Source organism: Arachis stenosperma, chromosome 7 (genome assembly GCF_014773155.1).
Source record: "Arachis stenosperma cultivar V10309 chromosome 7, arast.V10309.gnm1.PFL2, whole genome shotgun sequence".
Lineage (NCBI taxonomy): Eukaryota > Viridiplantae > Streptophyta > Magnoliopsida > Fabales > Fabaceae > Arachis > Arachis stenosperma.
Window position 1 is genome coordinate 730,240 of NC_080383.1, and position 19,195 is coordinate 749,434.

Genomic DNA, 19,195 nt, shown 5'->3' on the forward strand with positions numbered 1-19,195 from the left:
ATTATTGTGGAAATAAGAAGGAATTGCAGTTTATTGCAAGAGAAGTTAATAAAGGAAGAAACAGAAAGATTAGTAAATTAGATTTTTCCTCTAAACAAAAGTTTTGAACAATAAATAATTAATGATACAGATCCCAAATTTCCAATATGATCATGTCAGGTATCACACTATTACTGTATTAGATAGATAGATTCCAAACTCATATTTGATAGCCTCCCCAAGAAAAACTAGTTATATATCCTCCTCAATTTAATTTTAATTTTTCAACAAAATTTGAAATTTGAAATTAAATAAGATGGGATAAAATCTACCCAAAATAAATAAACAGAGATATGCAACAAACAAGACACTATGAGTTTGTTTAGGTATTATTCAATTATTAGAAAAAAAATTAGTGTGTTTAACAAAATTTTAATAATAAAAGTAAAAATATTAGCAAAATAAAAATAATATTTTTTAAAAAATTATAATTTATATATTTTTAAAATTTCTTTATTTAAAAAACATATTGTTAACATAATAACTTTAAAAATATTTTTATATTATTATATCTAAATATAATTATTAAGTAAAAAATATTTTTATATAAAATATTTAAGTGCTTGTTTGTGCGTCATTATTTTGATAAAAAATATCTTTTTTCAATGAAAAATTTTTTTTATTTTTAGTGTGTTTGGCGAATTTCGAATAGTAAAAGTAAAAGTACTAGAAAAATAAAAAAAAAACATCTTTTTTGAGAAAGTGTAATCTACATCTTTTTTTAAAAGATCTTTTTTTCTTAAAAAAATATGTTTGTCATGTAATAAATAAACAAAAAAATACTTTTATATTGTTATATTCAAACATAATTGATAGATAAAAAGATCTTTTTGCATTAGATATCCAAATATAAAATTACTTTTACTTTTTCATAAAACTTTAAAAAAAAAAGATAATTCGAAAAAATATCTTTTCTTAAAAACTCACCCAAATAAACTCTAAATATAAAATATTTTTTTAAAGATCCTTTAAAAAAAATTAATATTTTTGAAGAGGCTCAAACAAATCCTATATATTCAGTCACCAGAAAAAACAAATCCTATATATACGTAACAAACACAGCGAACTTCAAACAAATCCTGCTTGAGTCTGAGATATGGGTGACGACATTGATGGATGGGCAAACATTCATGATGACATCTTGAAGGAAATTGCAGAGCACTTCTATTCGTACGATGATTTCATCCAACTTCGTTTAGTTTGCAAGCAATGGAGCTTGAAACTTCCAGAGATCTCCAGCGAGATTTTGTGGTTGCTGGTACCCGAAGAATCTTCCAGTACTCGTATTTATGAAGACGAGGAGATCTACCATCTCATGAACTTACCTATTGCTGATGAAGTACCGCTTGATATTCAGTCTCTCGATGAAGACGAGATCCACCATCTCAAGCTACCAGAGATGCAGAACAAATTGATCCGTGGTTCTTTTGGTGGATGGTTGATCGTCCTAGATATATACCAAGGTTCGATGTATATGTTAAATGCATTTACAAAGGTCCGATTAGATCTTCCTCCAATATCAACTTTTCCGGATATAATTGACTACAATCCTAACAATTATGGCTTTGAATATACTATTCGGGATTTGGATGATGAAAATAAGGATGATATACACTGTTCGAAAAGTTTCATAAATAGTACCGAGGTTTGGAAGGTTATTATAAATTCATGTCCTAGCAATGACAATGAAGATTTTTTGGCAGTGGCCATATATGGACCTCGTTGTACATTAGCCTTTTACAAACCAAATGATAAGAGATGGTTAGATCTTTCAACTAGAAAACCGTCGTTTCATGATGTCATATTTTTTGGAGAGAAGATATATGCAGTAGACGAAGATGGCCAGCTATACGAATTTGATACAAACACAAAATCAGGGCCTGTAGGTGGTATTCATGAAGCCAAACCTCCCTCTGATGCTGCGGTGGGTCCTTACCAGCTTAAATATTTGGTTGGGTGTGCTAACGGAAGTTTATTGATGTTGGCGAGACATTTTATGCCTGTAAGTCACTGGACTTCCAAATTTGATATCTATGAATTAAAGAAGAATGCAAAAGAATGGTCCAGACTAGATAGTTTGAAAAATTACGTACTGATGATTGGACTCAACTCTTCTGTTCAAATGCTGCCTGCAAGTCTTCAAACCAAAGGAAATCAAATCTACTTTACAGATAACCTATTAGAATTGAAACCGTACCGTGCCGAATATCAAGATATTGGCATCTTCAACTTGGACGATGGAAGTTGTCATTTTCTATTATGCGAAGAAAAGTTCATGTGTCCTCCTGTCTGGTGTTATTCTAGCTCATTTCTTTAGTGTTTTTATTATTATTTTAAAAGATTATTTGCAGTGTGTTTGTTCTTCCTTATAGTAAAATTTTAATGAAAACATGTTTATCTCCATTTTGTTATTATTCAGTACTGCTATTTAGACTTGTAATTTCTCTCTCTTCACTTTATAGTTTATTTTACTAAAAATATTAAAAGATCAGGTATTGGATTCGATAGTCTTATACCGCTAAATGGTTACATAAACAAAATATGTTTTTTAATAATTGTTAAATAGTTTTTATTTAATTTTAATTACAAATTAATTTTTTATATATTATTTTATTATTTATTTATCATGTTTATTAATAATAAAAAACAAAAATAATAATAAATTAGATCTTTTATTAATCATAATAAATATTTTGATAATTCTAATCAATTAGAATTTTGTCTTTGTAAATGCTGATAAATGTACAATGGATATATGTCAGTCAGCTAATTTAACTTATCCGCTTTGTCATCCATAAAAAGGAACGTTTATGTCGTGTGTATACGAGTGGACGAGTGACTGCCATAAAAAATTATCAATTATATATAATGTTTGTTTATTAATTATAATTTATATTTTTTATTAATATATATGTATAAAATTATATATTATTATTATAAATTAAAAGTATAAAATCTATAATATATTTATTTATATAAATATAATTATATAACAAGATAAACTTATTTAATTTTTAATTAAATTCATTTAATATAAATTCAAATTTAAATTTAGTTAAAAAAACAAATGAGCTCAACTTATTTTGAGAGAAACGAAGTTGAAACTGATTTGAGTTACTTGGAAATTCCAACAGTAATTGTATCATCAACATTAAGCCTTGCAGTGAGTCAACAACAGCCGCGGATGGAGAATGGAATAAACTTGATTCTATTTAAATCCACACTTCTCTTATTATTATTGGATTGGATTTTCCTTGGAATGGTGGTCATGAGAAAGAATAGGGTGATGCAAGCAGAGACGTATATCTAGATCTTGCACCATATATATAAAGAGGGATACATGTACATTGCACCATATATCATCAAGAAATTGATTATTATTCCATATACTCATAACTTAGCATCCATTAATTAATTCCCATCTTCATATTCCAAATGTCTTCAACAAAGCAAGTAGCGATCCCAAATGTTGTCCTGCAATCATCCTTCAGCATGCCGGTCATAGGCTTTGGAACTGCTGCCTTCGAAACCGGCGACGTCCACAAACAGGCAGTGATGGAGGCCATCAAAATCGGTTACAGGCACTTCGACACTGCTTCTGTATATGGCTCCGAACAGGCTCTGGGAGAAGCCATTGCTGAAGCTCTTAAACTTGGTCTCATAAGCTCCAGGAATGAACTTTTCATCACTTCCAAGCTATGGTTATCTGATAACCATCCGGATCTTGTTCTTCCTGCTTTACGCAAATCACTTCAGTAAGACCTACATAATTACTTTAATTACGGAAATGTTTGGTAACAAAAAAAAATCAGCCAAAAACAGTCATAACTTGCCTTATTTAGTATTTATTAATTGTTGCAACAATTAATGAATGTTAAATAAGGCAAGTTTTAGTTATTTTTTTTGTCTCTCTAACGTTACCCAATAATACAAATGAATAACTTATAGACTTATGGTAATTCATATGCAGGAATCTTGGATTAGAATACTTAGATCTCTACTTGATTCATTGGCCAATGAGTGCCAAGCCCGGATTATTTAAAGCCTCTTATGATGACGAAAATGACTTGGTACCATTTGACTTAGAAGGGGTCTGGACTTCAATGGAACAATGTCACAAATTGGGCCTTGCAAAATCAATTGGAGTCAGCAACTTTTCTATCAAAAAACTTCAACACGTCCTTTCTTTTGCTACAATTCCTCCTGCGGTTAATCAAGTACATAATATATTCTCCATAAAAATTTTTATTTATGTGTTTATATTCATGTTGGATCACTACTTATAATTGGAAACACCACAAACAAAACAACAGGTTGGGATGAATGCTTCCTGGCAACAAAAGAATCTAACAGAATACTGCAAAGCCAAGGGTATAATTGTAACTGCATATTCTCCTTTGGGAGCAAAAGGAACCTTTTGGGATAGTAACGATGTTGTGGACAGTGAATTACTCAAGGACGTTGCACAAGCTCATGGAAAAACTGTTGCTCAGGTAAAAAAAAAAAAAACAAAGATATGCATCAATTATTCTACATATAACTCTCCATTAATTATTTTATTAAAGAACTCAGTTAACTAATGTAATTCTTTTGAATTTGTTACAGGTGAGCCTTAGGTGGTTGTACGAACAGGATGTAACTATTGCGGTGAAGAGCTATAATAAAGAGAGAATGAAAGAAAACTTAGAAATATTTGATTTTTCACTTACCAAGAATGACTATCAAAAGATTAATCAAATCAAACAGACGCGGAAAGGAAGTAATGGTCCAACTACACTTGTTATAGTTGACCTATTTGATGGAGAAAATTAGATATGTATTCACAACAAAGCATTCTTACTTTAGTTTTAGTTTCAGCATTTTTAGGTGAAAATTCAGGTGCAGTCAACTTCACATGAAGTTGATAGTTGAGAGAGTCGTTAAAAAAAATTTAGTCAAATCAGTCAAATTATTTAACGATTCTCAGTTATCAACTTCATGTAAAGTTAACTGCAACTGAGTTTTCACCACATTTTTATTACTACAATAAATCCACCTTCTCATCCAGTTTCAAAGATTTGTACTAGTTTTGGGATGCATGGTGCTTTATTAGTTTTTGTTGTACTTGTGAAATTAAATAACTGAAATTGAAATAATTATTTTGATGATTTTATCTGCTTTTGCCTTTGCAATGAGGGTCAAATGTATGTTTATCAATTAGTGCGTTCTGTTGTGAATTCAACATAAATATCTTGCATTCGATTCTCACACATTATAACATCTTAAATTTCTGTCCCTTAACGTATGTTTTTATAAAGTTTTCTTAACTTTATATATTTTAAGTAAATTCAGTCTGGTGATTACACATTTATATTATTTTTAATCACCACTATCCAAATATTATCATTTTTTTGTAATTATACGTTAAAAATTAGTTTTGATCACTATACTATCCAAATACTATTATACATTTATCGTTTAGGGGTTTTTTTTCCCGAGAAAAAAAAAACAGAAGTAAAAAAGAAAAAATAGAAAACTACCACTTTAGCTTTTTTCAAAAAGAGAATAATTTAAAAGATAGATAACTATCGCTTTAATTTTGGTTTAAATTAAAAAAAGACATGAACTTTTAAAAAGGATTACAATTTTATTACGATGAATTCAAAATTAATTTGGATTGAAAGATTAATTTTATAATTAATCACATTTAACATCATTTCACAATCCTGCAAGACCAATTAAAAAGAAAGAAAAAGGCACAAAATTCATGTTCATGGCTCAATTGCAGATCAAAATTCTGCCCTGTAAAGTGTAAACTACGATCAAAGAAAAGGAAACTTAACAGGTAAGCCACGACAAAAAAAATCATATTATTTAATACATTGTTAACTTAAACTTTAGAGTGTCTTACAAATTATGGTCACGACTTAATTCTAGCATTTTTGAAATTAAGAATTAGAATCTCTAACTTTTCCGATCTCTCAAGCTCGTATCCTTGACAAAGGTATGAACAAAACTTGTTAGGAAGTAAATGAAAATGAGTTAAATCAGGTTAAATTTAAAATTATCTCATAAAAATTGAGTTTTAGTACTCTATTCATGATATAATTTATAATTTAAAATTATATATTGTTAAAAATTAAAAGTACAAAATATATAATATGTGTATTAATATAATATAATTATGTAATAAAATGAACTTATTCAATCTCAAATTTAACTAATTTAACATATGAATTCAAATTGAAATACAAACATGAGCTCAACTTATTTTGAGAAATTGAGCAACTGATTTGAGTCACTTCCAAATTCCAACAGTAATCATATCATTATCTTTTAGCCCTGTAGTGAGTCAACAGAGGCGGTTGGACAATATTCTATTTAAATTGACACTTTTTCTTAAAGCCAAAGAGCTATGACCATCCATGACCACTATATCAAATTATTAAACTTGTCAAATGATGATGCAAGCAGAGACGTATATCTCTTAAGCCATGAGACCTACGCGCTAGCCAACTGCACCACCATCTTTGATAGTTTAAATGGCATAATCTCTCCATACTTAATTAAGAAGTTGTAGATTTGACTATTTGAGTCTCCTAAACAGGGACGTATATCTGGATCTTGCACCATATATATGATTAATACTCATTTACAAGCACCATATATCATCAACAAACTGATTATTATTATTAATAATTAATAATTTCCATCTCCATATTCGAAATGTCTTCAACAAAGCAAGTAGCGATCCCAAATGTTGTCCTGCAATCATCCTTCAGCATGCCAGTGATAGGCTTTGGAACTGCTGCCTTCGAAACCGACGACGGCGACGTCCACAAACAGGCAGTGATTGAGGCCATCAAGGTCGGTTACAGGCACTTCGACACTGCTTCTGTATATGGCTCCGAACAGGCTCTGGGAGAAGCCATTGCTGAAGCTCTTAAACTTGGTCTCATAAGCTCCAGGGATGAACTTTTCATCACTTCCAAGCTATGGTTATCTGATAACCATCCCGATCTTGGTCTTCCTGCTCTACGCAAATCACTTCAGTAAGACCTACTTAACTACTTTAATTAAGTTCAATAATACGAATGATTAACTTATGGACTTGTGGTAATTTATATGCAGGAATCTTGGATTAGAATACTTAGATCTCTACTTGATTCATTGGCCAATGAGTGCCAAGCCCGGATTATTTAAAGCCTCTTATGATGACGAAAATGACTTGGTGCCATTTGACTTAAAGGGAGTCTGGACTTCACTGGAACAATGTCACAAATTGGGCCTTGCAAAATCAATTGGAGTCAGCAATTTTTCTATCAACAAACTTGAACATCTCCTTTCTTTCGCTACAATTCCTCCTGCAGTTAACCAAGTATGTATATTCTCCATAAAATTTTTAATTTAAATATAAGAGGAAGTATAGGTAGTCAATGGAGTATCTGTACAATATGTATAATGGGGTTTAGAGATCTTCAATTCAGTAGGATATCAGATGTTTATTATCTCCTAATATTCAGATAGTTATTCTGGATAGTATGGGTGTTTATGTTTGAGAAATTAGTAATATTTTATCCTGAATGTTCATTTTTTAACTCGTATTGGACCAAATAAATAGTCCATTATACACATTGTAGTACTCCGTTGACTCCCTAATAGGATTTGATTAGATTAACATATGTTGGATCACTACTAATAAATGGAAATACTACAAACACATACACATACACAACAGGTTGAGATGAATGCTTCTTGGCAACAAAAGAATCTAACAGAATATTGCAAAGCCAAGAGTATAATTGTAACTGCATATTCTCCTTTGGGAGCCAAAGGAACCTCTTGGGGCAGTAACGATGTTATGGATAGTGAATTGCTCAAAGAGGTTGCACAAGCTCATGGAAAAACTGTTGCTCAGGTAGAATAAAAAATCCAAGCTATGAATCAATTCTACATATAACGCTCCATTAATTATTTTATTAAAGAACTTAGTTAACCAATGTAATTCTTTTGAATTTGTTATAGGTGAGCCTTAGATGGTTGTACGAGCAGGGTGTAACTTTTGCTGTGAAGAGCTACAACAAGGAGAGAATGAAACAAAACTTAGAAATATTTGATTTTTCACTTACAAGTGATGACTATCAAAAGATTAATCAAATCAAACAGACGCGCAAGTCAGTTAACAATCCAACTACCTTTGTTGTTGCTGACCTATTTGATGGAGAAAATTAGATATTTATTCACAAGAAAGCATCTTGTTTTAGTTTGTCTTTCATGTCTTTTAATTTTCTTTTAAGTTTCGGTATTTTTATTGTTACAATAAATCTACCATATCATCCAGTTTCGAAGGCTTGTACTAGTTTGGGGATGATGCTTTATTAGTTTTTGTTGTACTTGTGAGATTAAATAACTGAAATTGAAATAATTATTTTGATGATTTTATCTGCTTTTGTCTATGCACTGAGGGTCAATTACTCAAATATATAGTGCGTTCTGTTACCTTAAATTTGTCCCTTAGCGTATGTTTTTATAAAGTTCAATAATTCTCAACTTTTTATATTTTAGATAAGCCCATTCTGGTAATTACACATTTAAATTATTCTGATCACCACTATCAACTTTAGTTAAAAAAAGAAGAGATAATTTAAAAGATAGATAGATAAGTATGACATATTAAGAATCAAAGCGTGGAATAATGCCAAAGAGTTGATGCATGAGAGCTCACAAGCTTAATTTCAAACTTCTTGGATAAGATGAATCATCACCAACCAATTAAAAATTGGTAAAAATTGTCACGAGACAAAGCTGATGAAACACAAAAACAAAGGAATTGTAAGTTGAGAGAGAGCAAGGCAAGAAGAAGAAGCATGTCCTCAACAACAAAAGTAGCGGTCCCAAATGTTGTCCTGCAATCATCATTCAGCATGCCCGTGATAGGCCTAGGCACTGCTGCCGAATCCAACGACGGAGAAGCCATCAAACAGGCGGTGATAGAGGCCATCAAGGTCGGTTACAGGCACTTTGACACTGCTTCTCTTTATAAGTCTGAGCAGGCTGTGGGAGAAGCCATCGCTGAAGCCCTTAAACTTGGTCTAATTGGCTCAAGGGATGAGCTTTTTATCACTTCCAAGTTATGGTTACCTGATAACCATCCCCACCTTGTTCTTCCTGCTCTACAAAAATCACTTGAGTATGCAACTCTTTATTGCTCAAAATTCACAAGTATTTAATTTCTACTTATATTTACATTACTGGTTGATGCATGCAGGACTCTTAGATTAGATTACTTGGATCTGTACTTGGTCCACTGGCCCATGAGTGCCAAGCCTGGAACATGGAAAGTTCCTTTTGAACAAGAGGATTTGGTACCATTTGACTTAAAGGGTGTATGGACTTCAATGGAAGAATGTCAGAACATGGGTCTTACAAAATCAATTGGAGTCAGCAACTTTTCTACCAAGAAACTTGAAGATCTCCTCTCTTTTGCAACAATTCCTCCTTCTGTTAATCAAGTACTACACTCTCTTAATGATTTTAGTCATGTGTGTTTATGTTAGATCACTACTAATTAATGGCATCACCACAAACACAAACAGGTTGAGATGAATGCTTCCTGGCAACAAAAGAATCTAACAGAATACTGCAAAGCCAAGGGTATAATTATAACTGCATATTCTCCTTTGGGAGCCCAAGGGACCCGTTGGGGTAGTAATGATGTTATGGACAGTGAATTGCTCAACAACATTGCACAAACTCATGCAAAAACTGTGGCTCAGGTATAATTGCATTAGGTCTTTTGTTATTATTATTTTTTCTCTAACACTCCGTTAAAGCACTAATATAATCCTTTTTGAATTGGTTATAGGTAAGTCTAAGATGGTTATACGAGCAAGGTGTGACTATTGTGGTGAAGAGTTACAATAAGGAAAGAATAAAACAAAATTTAGACATATTTGATTTTTCACTTACAAATGATGATTACCAAAAGATTAGGCAAATCCAGCAGGAGCGCAAGGTGAAGAACGGCCCTGCAGGATTCGATGTCATAGATCATCTATGGGATGGAGAAAATTAGTAGTTTATATATTTCTTTTTGAGTTTCATGTTGATGACTTATTTGGATAGTCCTTGTGAAAAGCCTTTATATGTTTAATAGAGGGACGACTAATCTCCCAAAGTATCTGTGATTTCTGCCTTTACATACCACAGTTCCAGCGTATTTTGTGTTAATATAGAATTAAAGAACTCAAATAATTTTAGAAATAGAAGGTTATTACGTCGTAAATTTATCGACAATCTATATCCTGATATGGTTTAAGAAAAGGAAGAGTATTTATATTTGTAACCCGTTCCCACTTCTGATAAAGTTCAATAATTCTAGCATCAAGCACATGCAAAATGAAATTTGAAGTTACAGCTACAGGTTCCCAAAAAAAATGGATGAATATGATATTATAATCACATTTAGCATCATTTCATAATCCTGCAAGACCAATTAACACAAAAAGGCACAAAATTCATGGTCATGGCTCAATTGCAGATCAAAATCCCTCCCCTGTAACACGCATTTCTTTTCTGATTTCAAAAATCACAAGCAATAGACAAACTGTGGAATTAAGTAGCAATCTCAGAGAGAAAGCTGGTAAACAGATACACTGCGTCCTGCAAGTGACCAGAGCGAACATCTTCTGGAACCGGTGCACTGAAAGCAGTGTCAAAGCAGCTAAACTGTTCATCTCGGCTAGCACCCTCGCCCACAGCAGATAGCAGCAAATCACATATCTCACTCCCCATTTTCGAATACACCAATCTGCAACAGAAAGTAGTAAGCATCGATACAACAATTGAACAGAGACCTTTCTCACAGCATAGTTCAAAACATGCATATACATGGCAAAAGATACCGGTCCTGAATTTACTGAATTAACGTTGTGTGTATACGAAGATATTACTAAAAGAAAAAGCCAAAATACCAATTATTAAATTAAAATGTAAATTATTTTATCGATTATTATATTCCCTTATTCTTTATCATGTTTTTCGGGTCCTCTTCACAAAAAGAGTGCATCTCCGAAGAGAAAAGAGCTCTATACATGTATTTTGACCAACCTACAAGATCAGCATTCGAGCTATAATGCAACCTTAAAATAGGTAAAAAAGCAGTTGGAGGGCAACGTATACCTTGCATCAACAGGTAATTTGCGGTCCCATACAGCCAATGATGCATTAAGCTGACTGACAAATTCCTGACAGGCAGCATTTTTACTTTGAAGAGAATCCTGAAAAAGGAAAGTTTTTGAGAACGTAAAAAAAAAAGGAAATAGGAAGGCTCAAGCTAAGGACACACCTTTATTTTTATTTGACTGTAAACTAACTTAACAAGTCATACTTTCACAACTCCTAATTGTATGTACCCCAAATACCATCCTATGGTGTGATAAATTTGCACTTCCAGAATAATCAATGTGTACATGAATGATAATAAAAAAAGCGGGGGGACCTCCTTTTATAAATTGGCATACCAATTGAGTCATCGCATTGGTGTCTCCCTGAAGTGAGTTTCTCATCAAATAATATGAAATATATATTCCACCTCCCAACTCCCAATTCTCAATTTCAGATTTATGGTCCTCCATGGAAGTTGCAATCCTCCATATCTCTGAGTGTTTGGCTGCACAAGATATTAAATTAGTTACTTATGATGATGCACTTGCTTGGATTTAAGGAGAAAAATTCTCGCAATTTTCAGCTATGCAAAACAATATAATGGGTCAAAACAATAGCACTCCAAAATTATAGGTGACAATGCACAGGTCTTTTATAAGAATTAATCAATATTTTTTCAAGTAACAGGCGTACAAGAATTACCTTGCAAGAATAAACTATGAGCAACTGATGTTACGAAAATGGTGTGAGCTTTCTGCCAATTTGCACACTGAAGAAACTGCTCAAGAGCTTTTGGCAGATCACCGTTATAATTATAATAAATTGCCTGCATCACAACAAAGAGCTTGTATTACTAACATATCATTCACCAGAGCTTCCAAAATTCTTCAAGCATTATTGAATTCAATGATCAGCGAGGAAGATCAAGAAAACAAATTAATGCAGTTTTACACAAAAAATGGTTATAATGAGCGCCTCTATGTATGTCTAAAGAGTGGGTGTGTTGTAAGTGTGCGTGGTTTCTCTGTCAAATATCATTAGTTTGAAACTTGACAAGTAAAAGCATCTGTACCAGAAAATGATTGTAAGAGAAAGATAGGGTTGAAAGGGTACTCTAAAACAAATTATGCACATTGTGGACATTCCTTCATAAATAAATAAATAAAATAAGTAAGGATATCAGATGCATACCAGAGCCTCATGAATCCATTCTGAAGGAATGCCTAAATCCTCAATGAACTGTTGCTGAGACTCATCTGAACTCCAAATTTCGCAGTACTGGAACAATATCTCCCGAATCGAATTCACATGAAGAAATTGACAGTCTTCTCGAAAGGGTAAATGAAGGACCACATATATGGCCCAATGGCATTTCCCTAGGCTCAAAAGCTGAGACACGAACCCCATGTCTAGAACATGAAGATCATTAGATTTGATGACACCCACTGCTTCCAAGACTGCACGTTGATGCCATATCATGTGATAATCAAGTGGATCAGGGGTTGAAGAGAATGCACTAAACATAGCCTTCAAAAAGCTAAATTCTCTCTCTTCGCTAGAATGAAGAAGCATAAGATAGAATGAAATGTCAAAGTGTTTATCTGCATTCCAGCTGATAGCCTCTTCTGATGGTCCTTCATCAATAAAAAGTGGAACAGGATATGGAGCCCTTCCCTCATCAAGAAAATGCTTATATGTCCGAAAAGCAATGGGCAATGATGTGTCAGGCGGCAGTTTGTACCACATCAATAGACCTAAGAACCTCCTCCAATCAATATCGACCTCGTGCAATGCATCATGAATATTTCCTGCAAGCAATTCATATAGCCTCACTCTGTCATTTTCAATGAAACTAAAATCCAGACCTTTCTTTCTCCAAATATCAAGTTGCTTTGAAATGTCAGAGCGATTCACAGTAGAACCACCTGCCTGACTTAACAAACAAGCCAGCCTCACATCTCCTTTGGAAGCTGCCAGTTGCACTGCTTCATCTAGTTGCCGCCCAGTGAGGAATACAAAAACATGTTGTAGATAATCAGAGTCATTTAGAGAGCTTATTTGGTTTTGAACATGATAAGAAACACTCTCTCGCAACCAATAACTGAACTCTGCCCTCCTCATAAGTGGGAGTGCTTCTTGGTCAACATCTTGATAAACTTCCTTCATATCCTGCATCATATCTTCCTCGTTGTCAGCACCCAAAGATTCTACTTGACCTTTTTGTTTTCTATCGAAGAAAAGAACTCTGATTAATTCCCAGGTCATTACTTGGTGTGTTACACCCAAACGTGTAGTGGAAGACAACCCTGGTACAGTCAATTGCCTCTCAATAATATCACAGTAGCCATGTGAAATATCTGACAACATTGTACAATTTGCTTCAAGCTTTAGAAGTTTCAATTTGCAAGGACCAATTCTAACCTCTTCCTTCAAATGGTTTATTTCTTTGTGAAAATTTAATGGAGATATCAAGGCAGATTCAACAAGTTCCTCACTCACTTTGTTATTTTCATCCCTAACAAAATTATCAAAAGCAACTTTCTCCAAACTGACAACAGATGATAGTACCTTGTACTCACTACCACTTCCTACAGGTGCACCAGAATGTACGAGAATGCCATTAGGTCCCCACCCAACTCGGAATGACTTCCCCATAAATAGACCTGCATCTAGAATATTGCGAGCATAGTTTGTTAACACTGGAGTTTCATGCTCGAGGTCTAACTTAAAACCTTCCGCTTTTATTGTCTTCAGAGGCATTCCCTTATGTTGCTGAACCATCAAAATAGACCCAGGAGAATTTGCATCAAAACTCCCATGTTTATATTCAAGTAAAGGAAATGGAGTTTTTCTTGCAATTGGTGGAGTGGATCTATGGGGCATTGCCTGAGCAGAATTTTGCAAAGGCCTTGCATATTTCTTACTGATGGATGCTTTATGACTCAATTCCTCAGGCTCTTCTTCATGTGGGAACATCAATAATCTCATTTCTCTCATTTTAACAGGGTCAAGCCTTAGATGAGCTGGAAGAGAGTGAGAAAGTTCAATCCCGTTCATATTTGTGGAAGGTTCTTTATCATCATCATACATCTCACCATCAGCATCATCCATGACAATGTCTTCCTCGTCATCTTCGCCAAACCCAAATCTACTGAAGTGATCTACCAAGAATTTCCATTCACCAGTTGTTAAGTCGAACGAAATAAATCTTGCTCCTTGCCTCTCAGTACTTTGTTTTACTTTTTTCACAAGAAAATCATCTTTCCTGTCTTTAGACTTCAGTAGTTCAGTATCTAGAACCAAAACTACTTCAGCTGCCTTGTTAAGGCCTTGACCAACTGCAGGTTTATCATTTTCGTCACTGTATACAACTATCTCATGTTTATAAAACTTCACAATTTGATCTAGATCCAACCCCCTGACATCTGTTTTCTCAAGAAACCTGACAGATCCATAACCAAGCCTCCCAACAGTGAAATTAGGAACTCGGGTACAATAACCGGGGTCAAGGAGTTCCTGGGCCACTAACTCCTCCAGAGATGGTTTGGTATAGTATCCAGGGGAGTGCAAGATTGGCAAGGAAGTTTCCATTTCTCTCATGCTCTCATTCAGTGGAGTAATTAAGCCTTTTAAAACCCTTCTTTTTTTGCAGTTATGCACAGTGCACAAATCAAAGAAGCTTCCTGCATCAAATTCCATCACACGGCCTGTTCAAAGTGACATGTTGCTCTTCAAAAATTACAAATCCAACACAATTCCCTGATATACAAAAAGCATATCAGATTGGAATTGCAAAAGAAAGCACCTACACAACAATCTCTAGGACAGAAAAGTAAAAGTTAAAAAAAAAGACATCCCTACAAGACATACAAAGTATGGTGCATATCAAACTAATAATACTAACAAAACAGGGATTATATAAGGTTTATACTAGAAAAATTAAATTTGTAAAACAACTACACAACAAAGCACCTGATCTTTATCAAACAAATCCCATGAATGAATAATTCTTACACAATTATATAGTGGTAGAAATAGAAGGAAATAAAAATAAAGAAAGAAAGAAACGAACAATAAAACCAGATTTACAAAGACATTGAGCTGAATCGCAGCACAGTGATGAATCGCAGCACAGTGAAGCATCGCAACATCAATTTAAGAGGGCAAAAAGAAAATAGTTGGCAGTAAAATTGCAGAGCAACTAAATATGAAGTAACAGCGGTTGGAAACTGGAAGCTGAATGAGTAAAAAGATACTCATGAATAATCAAGGTTGCGAGAACCGGTCAAGTAACTGGTTTAATGATTCCACGGTTCAACCGAGGTCGAACTGTGGTTGAACCGGTTTAATTAAATATAACCTAAAATTATTAAAAATTCAAAGTGACATATATTGTGAGATAGGGTGCAGAATAATTAAAGCATTGTATGAATTAAACAATATCAGTTTCTTAATCTTCATGTATATATAACACATTAGCAATAGGACTTCTAAACTTGGTCAAACAATATCATTTTCAGATATAACAACAGAAGATAGGCAAGCAAAATTTGAGGCCACAAATTTTAGTATGGTGCAAGGTGGAAAAGAAATCAGTATAGTCTACAATTTGAGCTGGAAGAAGCAATTCCACAGCACAGTAAGAAGCCCAGAACACAAAAAAACTGAACAATTAAATTAACTTAAACAAGACAAAAACACAATAAAGAAGCATAAATAACCTTTATAAATTAGGTTTCCATTCCTGAATTTTCCATTTTCATAAATTAGGTAATCTTTTTGTTCTTTGCTTCTTAACTTCATTCTCTTTTCCTATGAGTAAACCATCTCCTTGTCAGAACTTCACCCAACCCTTATTTTGAAGGCATATAGTAAATCCAATGCAGAATTGTAGCCATGTTTCTCTTTTGAATCATTGACAGCAAAATAACAAGTAAAACAGATTGGATTTATAACTCAATCTCAGCAGAATTAATTCATATCAATCTCAGCAAAAATCATTCTCAGCATAATTAATAAATTAAACTTAAAACAAATTTAATTTATAACTCCATCTCAGCAGAATTAATTCAACATCAACTGACTGAATTCAAATAAAACTTAATTAATATCTCAAAACTCAGCAGAAACATCAATAATACATCATATGTATATTCAGAACAAAACGAAGAAGAAAACAATATAATACAATTACAACAAATTGAACATTATTGAAGAGGATAAAGGGGAGGTTTTTACGTTATCTGGATTGGCGGCAAAGGGGAGGAAAAGACAGCATAGAGCCAGAGAGCAGAGAAACAGAGAAATTCAAATTCGGAACTTCAGTAACGTGAAATAGGGAAGCAATGACGGTGAGACACGGTGTGGAGCAGAGAAGCAGCGACGACAAGATTGGCAGGGAGTAGAGAAGGGGCCACAGCCAAAAACGGCGAGGATGGGAGAAGCAGAAATGACGCACGGCAAGGAGGGGAGAAGCAGCGACGACTCACAGCGAGGAGCAGAGAAGCGGTGACGACCAACGGTGAAGGAGCAGAAAAGCAGCGACAGAGAGAGTTCGGACAGGGAAACGGCGACGCCAACAACAGCCCCGAACCGACCTTAGCTTCTGGCGACGCGAGGAGAAGAGCAGAATGCAAGAAAGGGGAGATGGTGATGGTGGCTCTGATAGGGTTTAGGAGAATCTAGGGTTGGTGAGGCTGTGTTCGTGAGAGAGAAAGGGGAGGGGGTGTCATTCAGCACCAAGGTTCTGAGAACCGGACCGGTCATCAAACCGTTTTAGTTATTGGTTCACTGATTTATTGGTCCAACCGGTCTAACTGGCAGTTCAACCGGAAAAACCGTTTTAGAATAGAATGATAAATAAATTATAAATATGCAAGTATTAAGTTGAGGGTATAAGGTAGTATGAAGTTTTTCTGATGGAGTGGTGAATTACTCTCTTAGGATTTTCCTTTTTTTATATTAAATGCAAAATTGCCAGATGAAAGCATGATACCAAGCAAGTACAATTCCTCATCAGTACACAAAATGTTAAAAGAAATATCTGACAAGAATAGAAAGAATATCAAATGAATTATCATAAATCCAACTAAAAAATAAACATAGTACTCGGATAAATAAATTTGATAACATTATTAATAACAAAGTTGGTAGTGGACTAGTGCTAGAAAGGCTTCACCAAATGAAGGTGCATACAGGCTTTTAGAGACAATAGACTTGGATTTGTGTAGTAGCATTTTGGATGAGTTGCTTTGAAGACCATTTGGTAAAACTAAGCTTTGAATAGGTACAATACAAGCTTTCACCAAATGCTCATAACACACAGAAAGACAGTTTCTCAAGATACATAAATAAGTGCTCATCCTCTGAAAATAATCATCTGAATCGGTTTAAGGCAGGAAAAAATGACCATAAGTCTCTTTACGCAAGTCAAATTAAACAACCATATCTGAACTCAACAATCAGCATTCAGCACCAAACATTACAAAACATTAACCAATAATCACACTAAACCTGCAACCAGCAATTACAAAACAGCAACAAACAATTAGTACATTATAAAACACTCCAAAACAGTGATGACACTAAACCTGCATAGTAAATAATCTCAAAGACAATGATCACCAATATCCAGCAAATAAACAATAAATACACAACAACAATTTAGCAGATAAACAAGAACAAGACCTAAATAGAAAATCCAACAAATTAAGTCGCAGCAACCTAACAATTTGACAAATTAAAACAACAGCAGCCCAACAATTTACCAAGTTATCAACTTAATAAATTCAAGAACAGAAAATCACAACAAAACAAAAAAATTAAAAGTAACAAAAGAACACAAGAACAATTAGCAAATTAACAAGTTCACAATAACAGTTAAAAAATTTACCAGAAGAACACTAATGCAAGTGGAATCATCATGCTAATATGTTTTCTACAAAGATGCTATTTGTACAGCTAAAATTTCCTAATTACTATGATCCAATTATTCTAATTTCACATGCAATCAACTTACTAAGTTTCTAAAAGCTAGAAATTATAAAACCACCCAGAAATATAGTTAAAGCATTTCATCAAACATGTTGAGTGCGGTAAAATTAAAACGAAATAAGAGAATTCAAAGCTTAATTGCAATGTGATAGAGAAGAGAACATAACTATTGTAACTTTAATTTAGTCTATGAAAAAATCCAAACCACTACCAAATCAAATAATTACTTATTGTAATAGAAATCAGAAATTGCAGATTTTGAAGAAGAGTATTAGTGTTGTGTGAGTGTATTGTCTGGTGGCGGGTTTAGGGAACTCACGGCGGGGACAGTTCGACGGCTGAGTGGAGCCCGCGGGTTGGTCGCAGAGTTTGAAGCAGAGCAACGTGGCTTCCAGACGAACGCGAACTCGAACGGTGAACAGCGAGTGAACGCGAACGGTGAACGCCGAGCGAACGCGAACGGCGAAGAACGCGAACACAGACGCGAATGTGAACGGCAAACAAACGGCGACGGAAGAGCGGCTGAGCAAACAAAGACGACGGACGCCGAGCTCGAGGAAGCAACCGCGATCGGTGACAGCGAACAGGGGTTGAAGACTTGGAGCACGAGGGAAGCTAGATGACGGATGGCGAACTTTGAGTGCGACGGACGGCGGCAGTATGCCACTCCTTGTGGCGGTGGTGTAGGCTTACAGTGCTAGGGTTTTGTGGTTGGGTTGGTGTGATTTCTCTGACTGAAAGAAAGAAAGGGAGAACGGGAGAAAGAAACGAAGGAGCTTCCCTTTGTAAACCGGCCGGGTTTCGGTTCGGTCTGACCGGCCGATTCTTGTCCGGTTCAACAGTTTTTTGCCGGTTTTCTGATTATCGGTTTTTTATACCTGACCAGACCGTTAATACTGCTGGTTTGCGGTTAAAACAGTCCGATCGACCGGTCCAGTCCGATTTTCAGAATATTGTTTAGCATTGAACTCGTGTTTCTCTGGAATCAAAACGGCGCTGTTTTTATTGTTGGATAAGT

The 19,195-nt window shown here is 34.4% G+C and overlaps 5 protein-coding genes across 7 annotated transcripts; 4 read left to right on the forward strand and 1 right to left on the reverse strand.

Moving 5' to 3' along the window:
• Positions 1-1,135: 1,135 nt before the first annotated feature.
• LOC130941117 (uncharacterized) lies at positions 1,136-2,356 on the forward strand. The gene has a single exon (XM_057869511.1). It carries the CDS (start codon positions 1,136-1,138, stop codon positions 2,354-2,356), a length of 1,221 nt encoding a protein of 406 aa, XP_057725494.1.
• Positions 2,357-3,273: 917 nt separating this feature from the next.
• Positions 3,274-5,186, forward strand: LOC130942207 (NAD(P)H-dependent 6'-deoxychalcone synthase-like). Its single transcript, XM_057870907.1, has 4 exons — positions 3,274-3,794; positions 4,010-4,256; positions 4,353-4,532; positions 4,645-5,186. Exons 1-4 carry the CDS (start codon positions 3,475-3,477, stop codon positions 4,849-4,851), a joined length of 954 nt encoding a protein of 317 aa, XP_057726890.1. The 5' UTR covers positions 3,274-3,474; the 3' UTR covers positions 4,852-5,186.
• A 1,363-nt stretch (positions 5,187-6,549) lies between these two features.
• Positions 6,550-8,455, forward strand: LOC130941600 (NAD(P)H-dependent 6'-deoxychalcone synthase-like). Its single transcript, XM_057870161.1, has 4 exons — positions 6,550-7,070; positions 7,150-7,396; positions 7,757-7,936; positions 8,044-8,455. Exons 1-4 carry the CDS (start codon positions 6,745-6,747, stop codon positions 8,248-8,250), a joined length of 960 nt encoding a protein of 319 aa, XP_057726144.1. The 5' UTR covers positions 6,550-6,744; the 3' UTR covers positions 8,251-8,455.
• A 251-nt stretch (positions 8,456-8,706) lies between these two features.
• LOC130941669 (NAD(P)H-dependent 6'-deoxychalcone synthase-like) lies at positions 8,707-10,303 on the forward strand. Its single transcript, XM_057870231.1, has 4 exons — positions 8,707-9,208; positions 9,287-9,530; positions 9,615-9,794; positions 9,884-10,303. The coding sequence occupies exons 1-4, from the start codon at positions 8,886-8,888 to the stop codon at positions 10,091-10,093; spliced, it is 957 nt and encodes a 318-aa protein (XP_057726214.1). The 5' UTR covers positions 8,707-8,885; the 3' UTR covers positions 10,094-10,303.
• A 152-nt stretch (positions 10,304-10,455) lies between these two features.
• LOC130941668 (nuclear pore complex protein NUP96) lies at positions 10,456-18,908 on the reverse strand. Of its 3 annotated transcripts, none has more exons than XM_057870230.1 (6): positions 18,497-18,908; positions 12,376-14,891; positions 11,887-12,010; positions 11,541-11,689; positions 11,200-11,297; positions 10,456-10,828 (listed from the first exon to the last, which is right to left on the reverse strand). In XM_057870230.1, the coding sequence occupies exons 2-6, from the start codon at positions 14,881-14,883 to the stop codon at positions 10,633-10,635; spliced, it is 3,075 nt and encodes a 1,024-aa protein (XP_057726213.1). In that variant the 5' UTR covers positions 14,884-14,891; positions 18,497-18,908; the 3' UTR covers positions 10,456-10,632. The 3 variants fall into 3 exon arrangements, with proteins under 3 accessions (XP_057726213.1, XP_057726211.1, XP_057726212.1); XM_057870228.1 differs by having other exon boundaries at positions 12,376-14,943; XM_057870229.1 differs by having other exon boundaries at positions 12,376-15,001.
• Between the last annotated feature and the right edge of the window lie 287 nt (positions 18,909-19,195).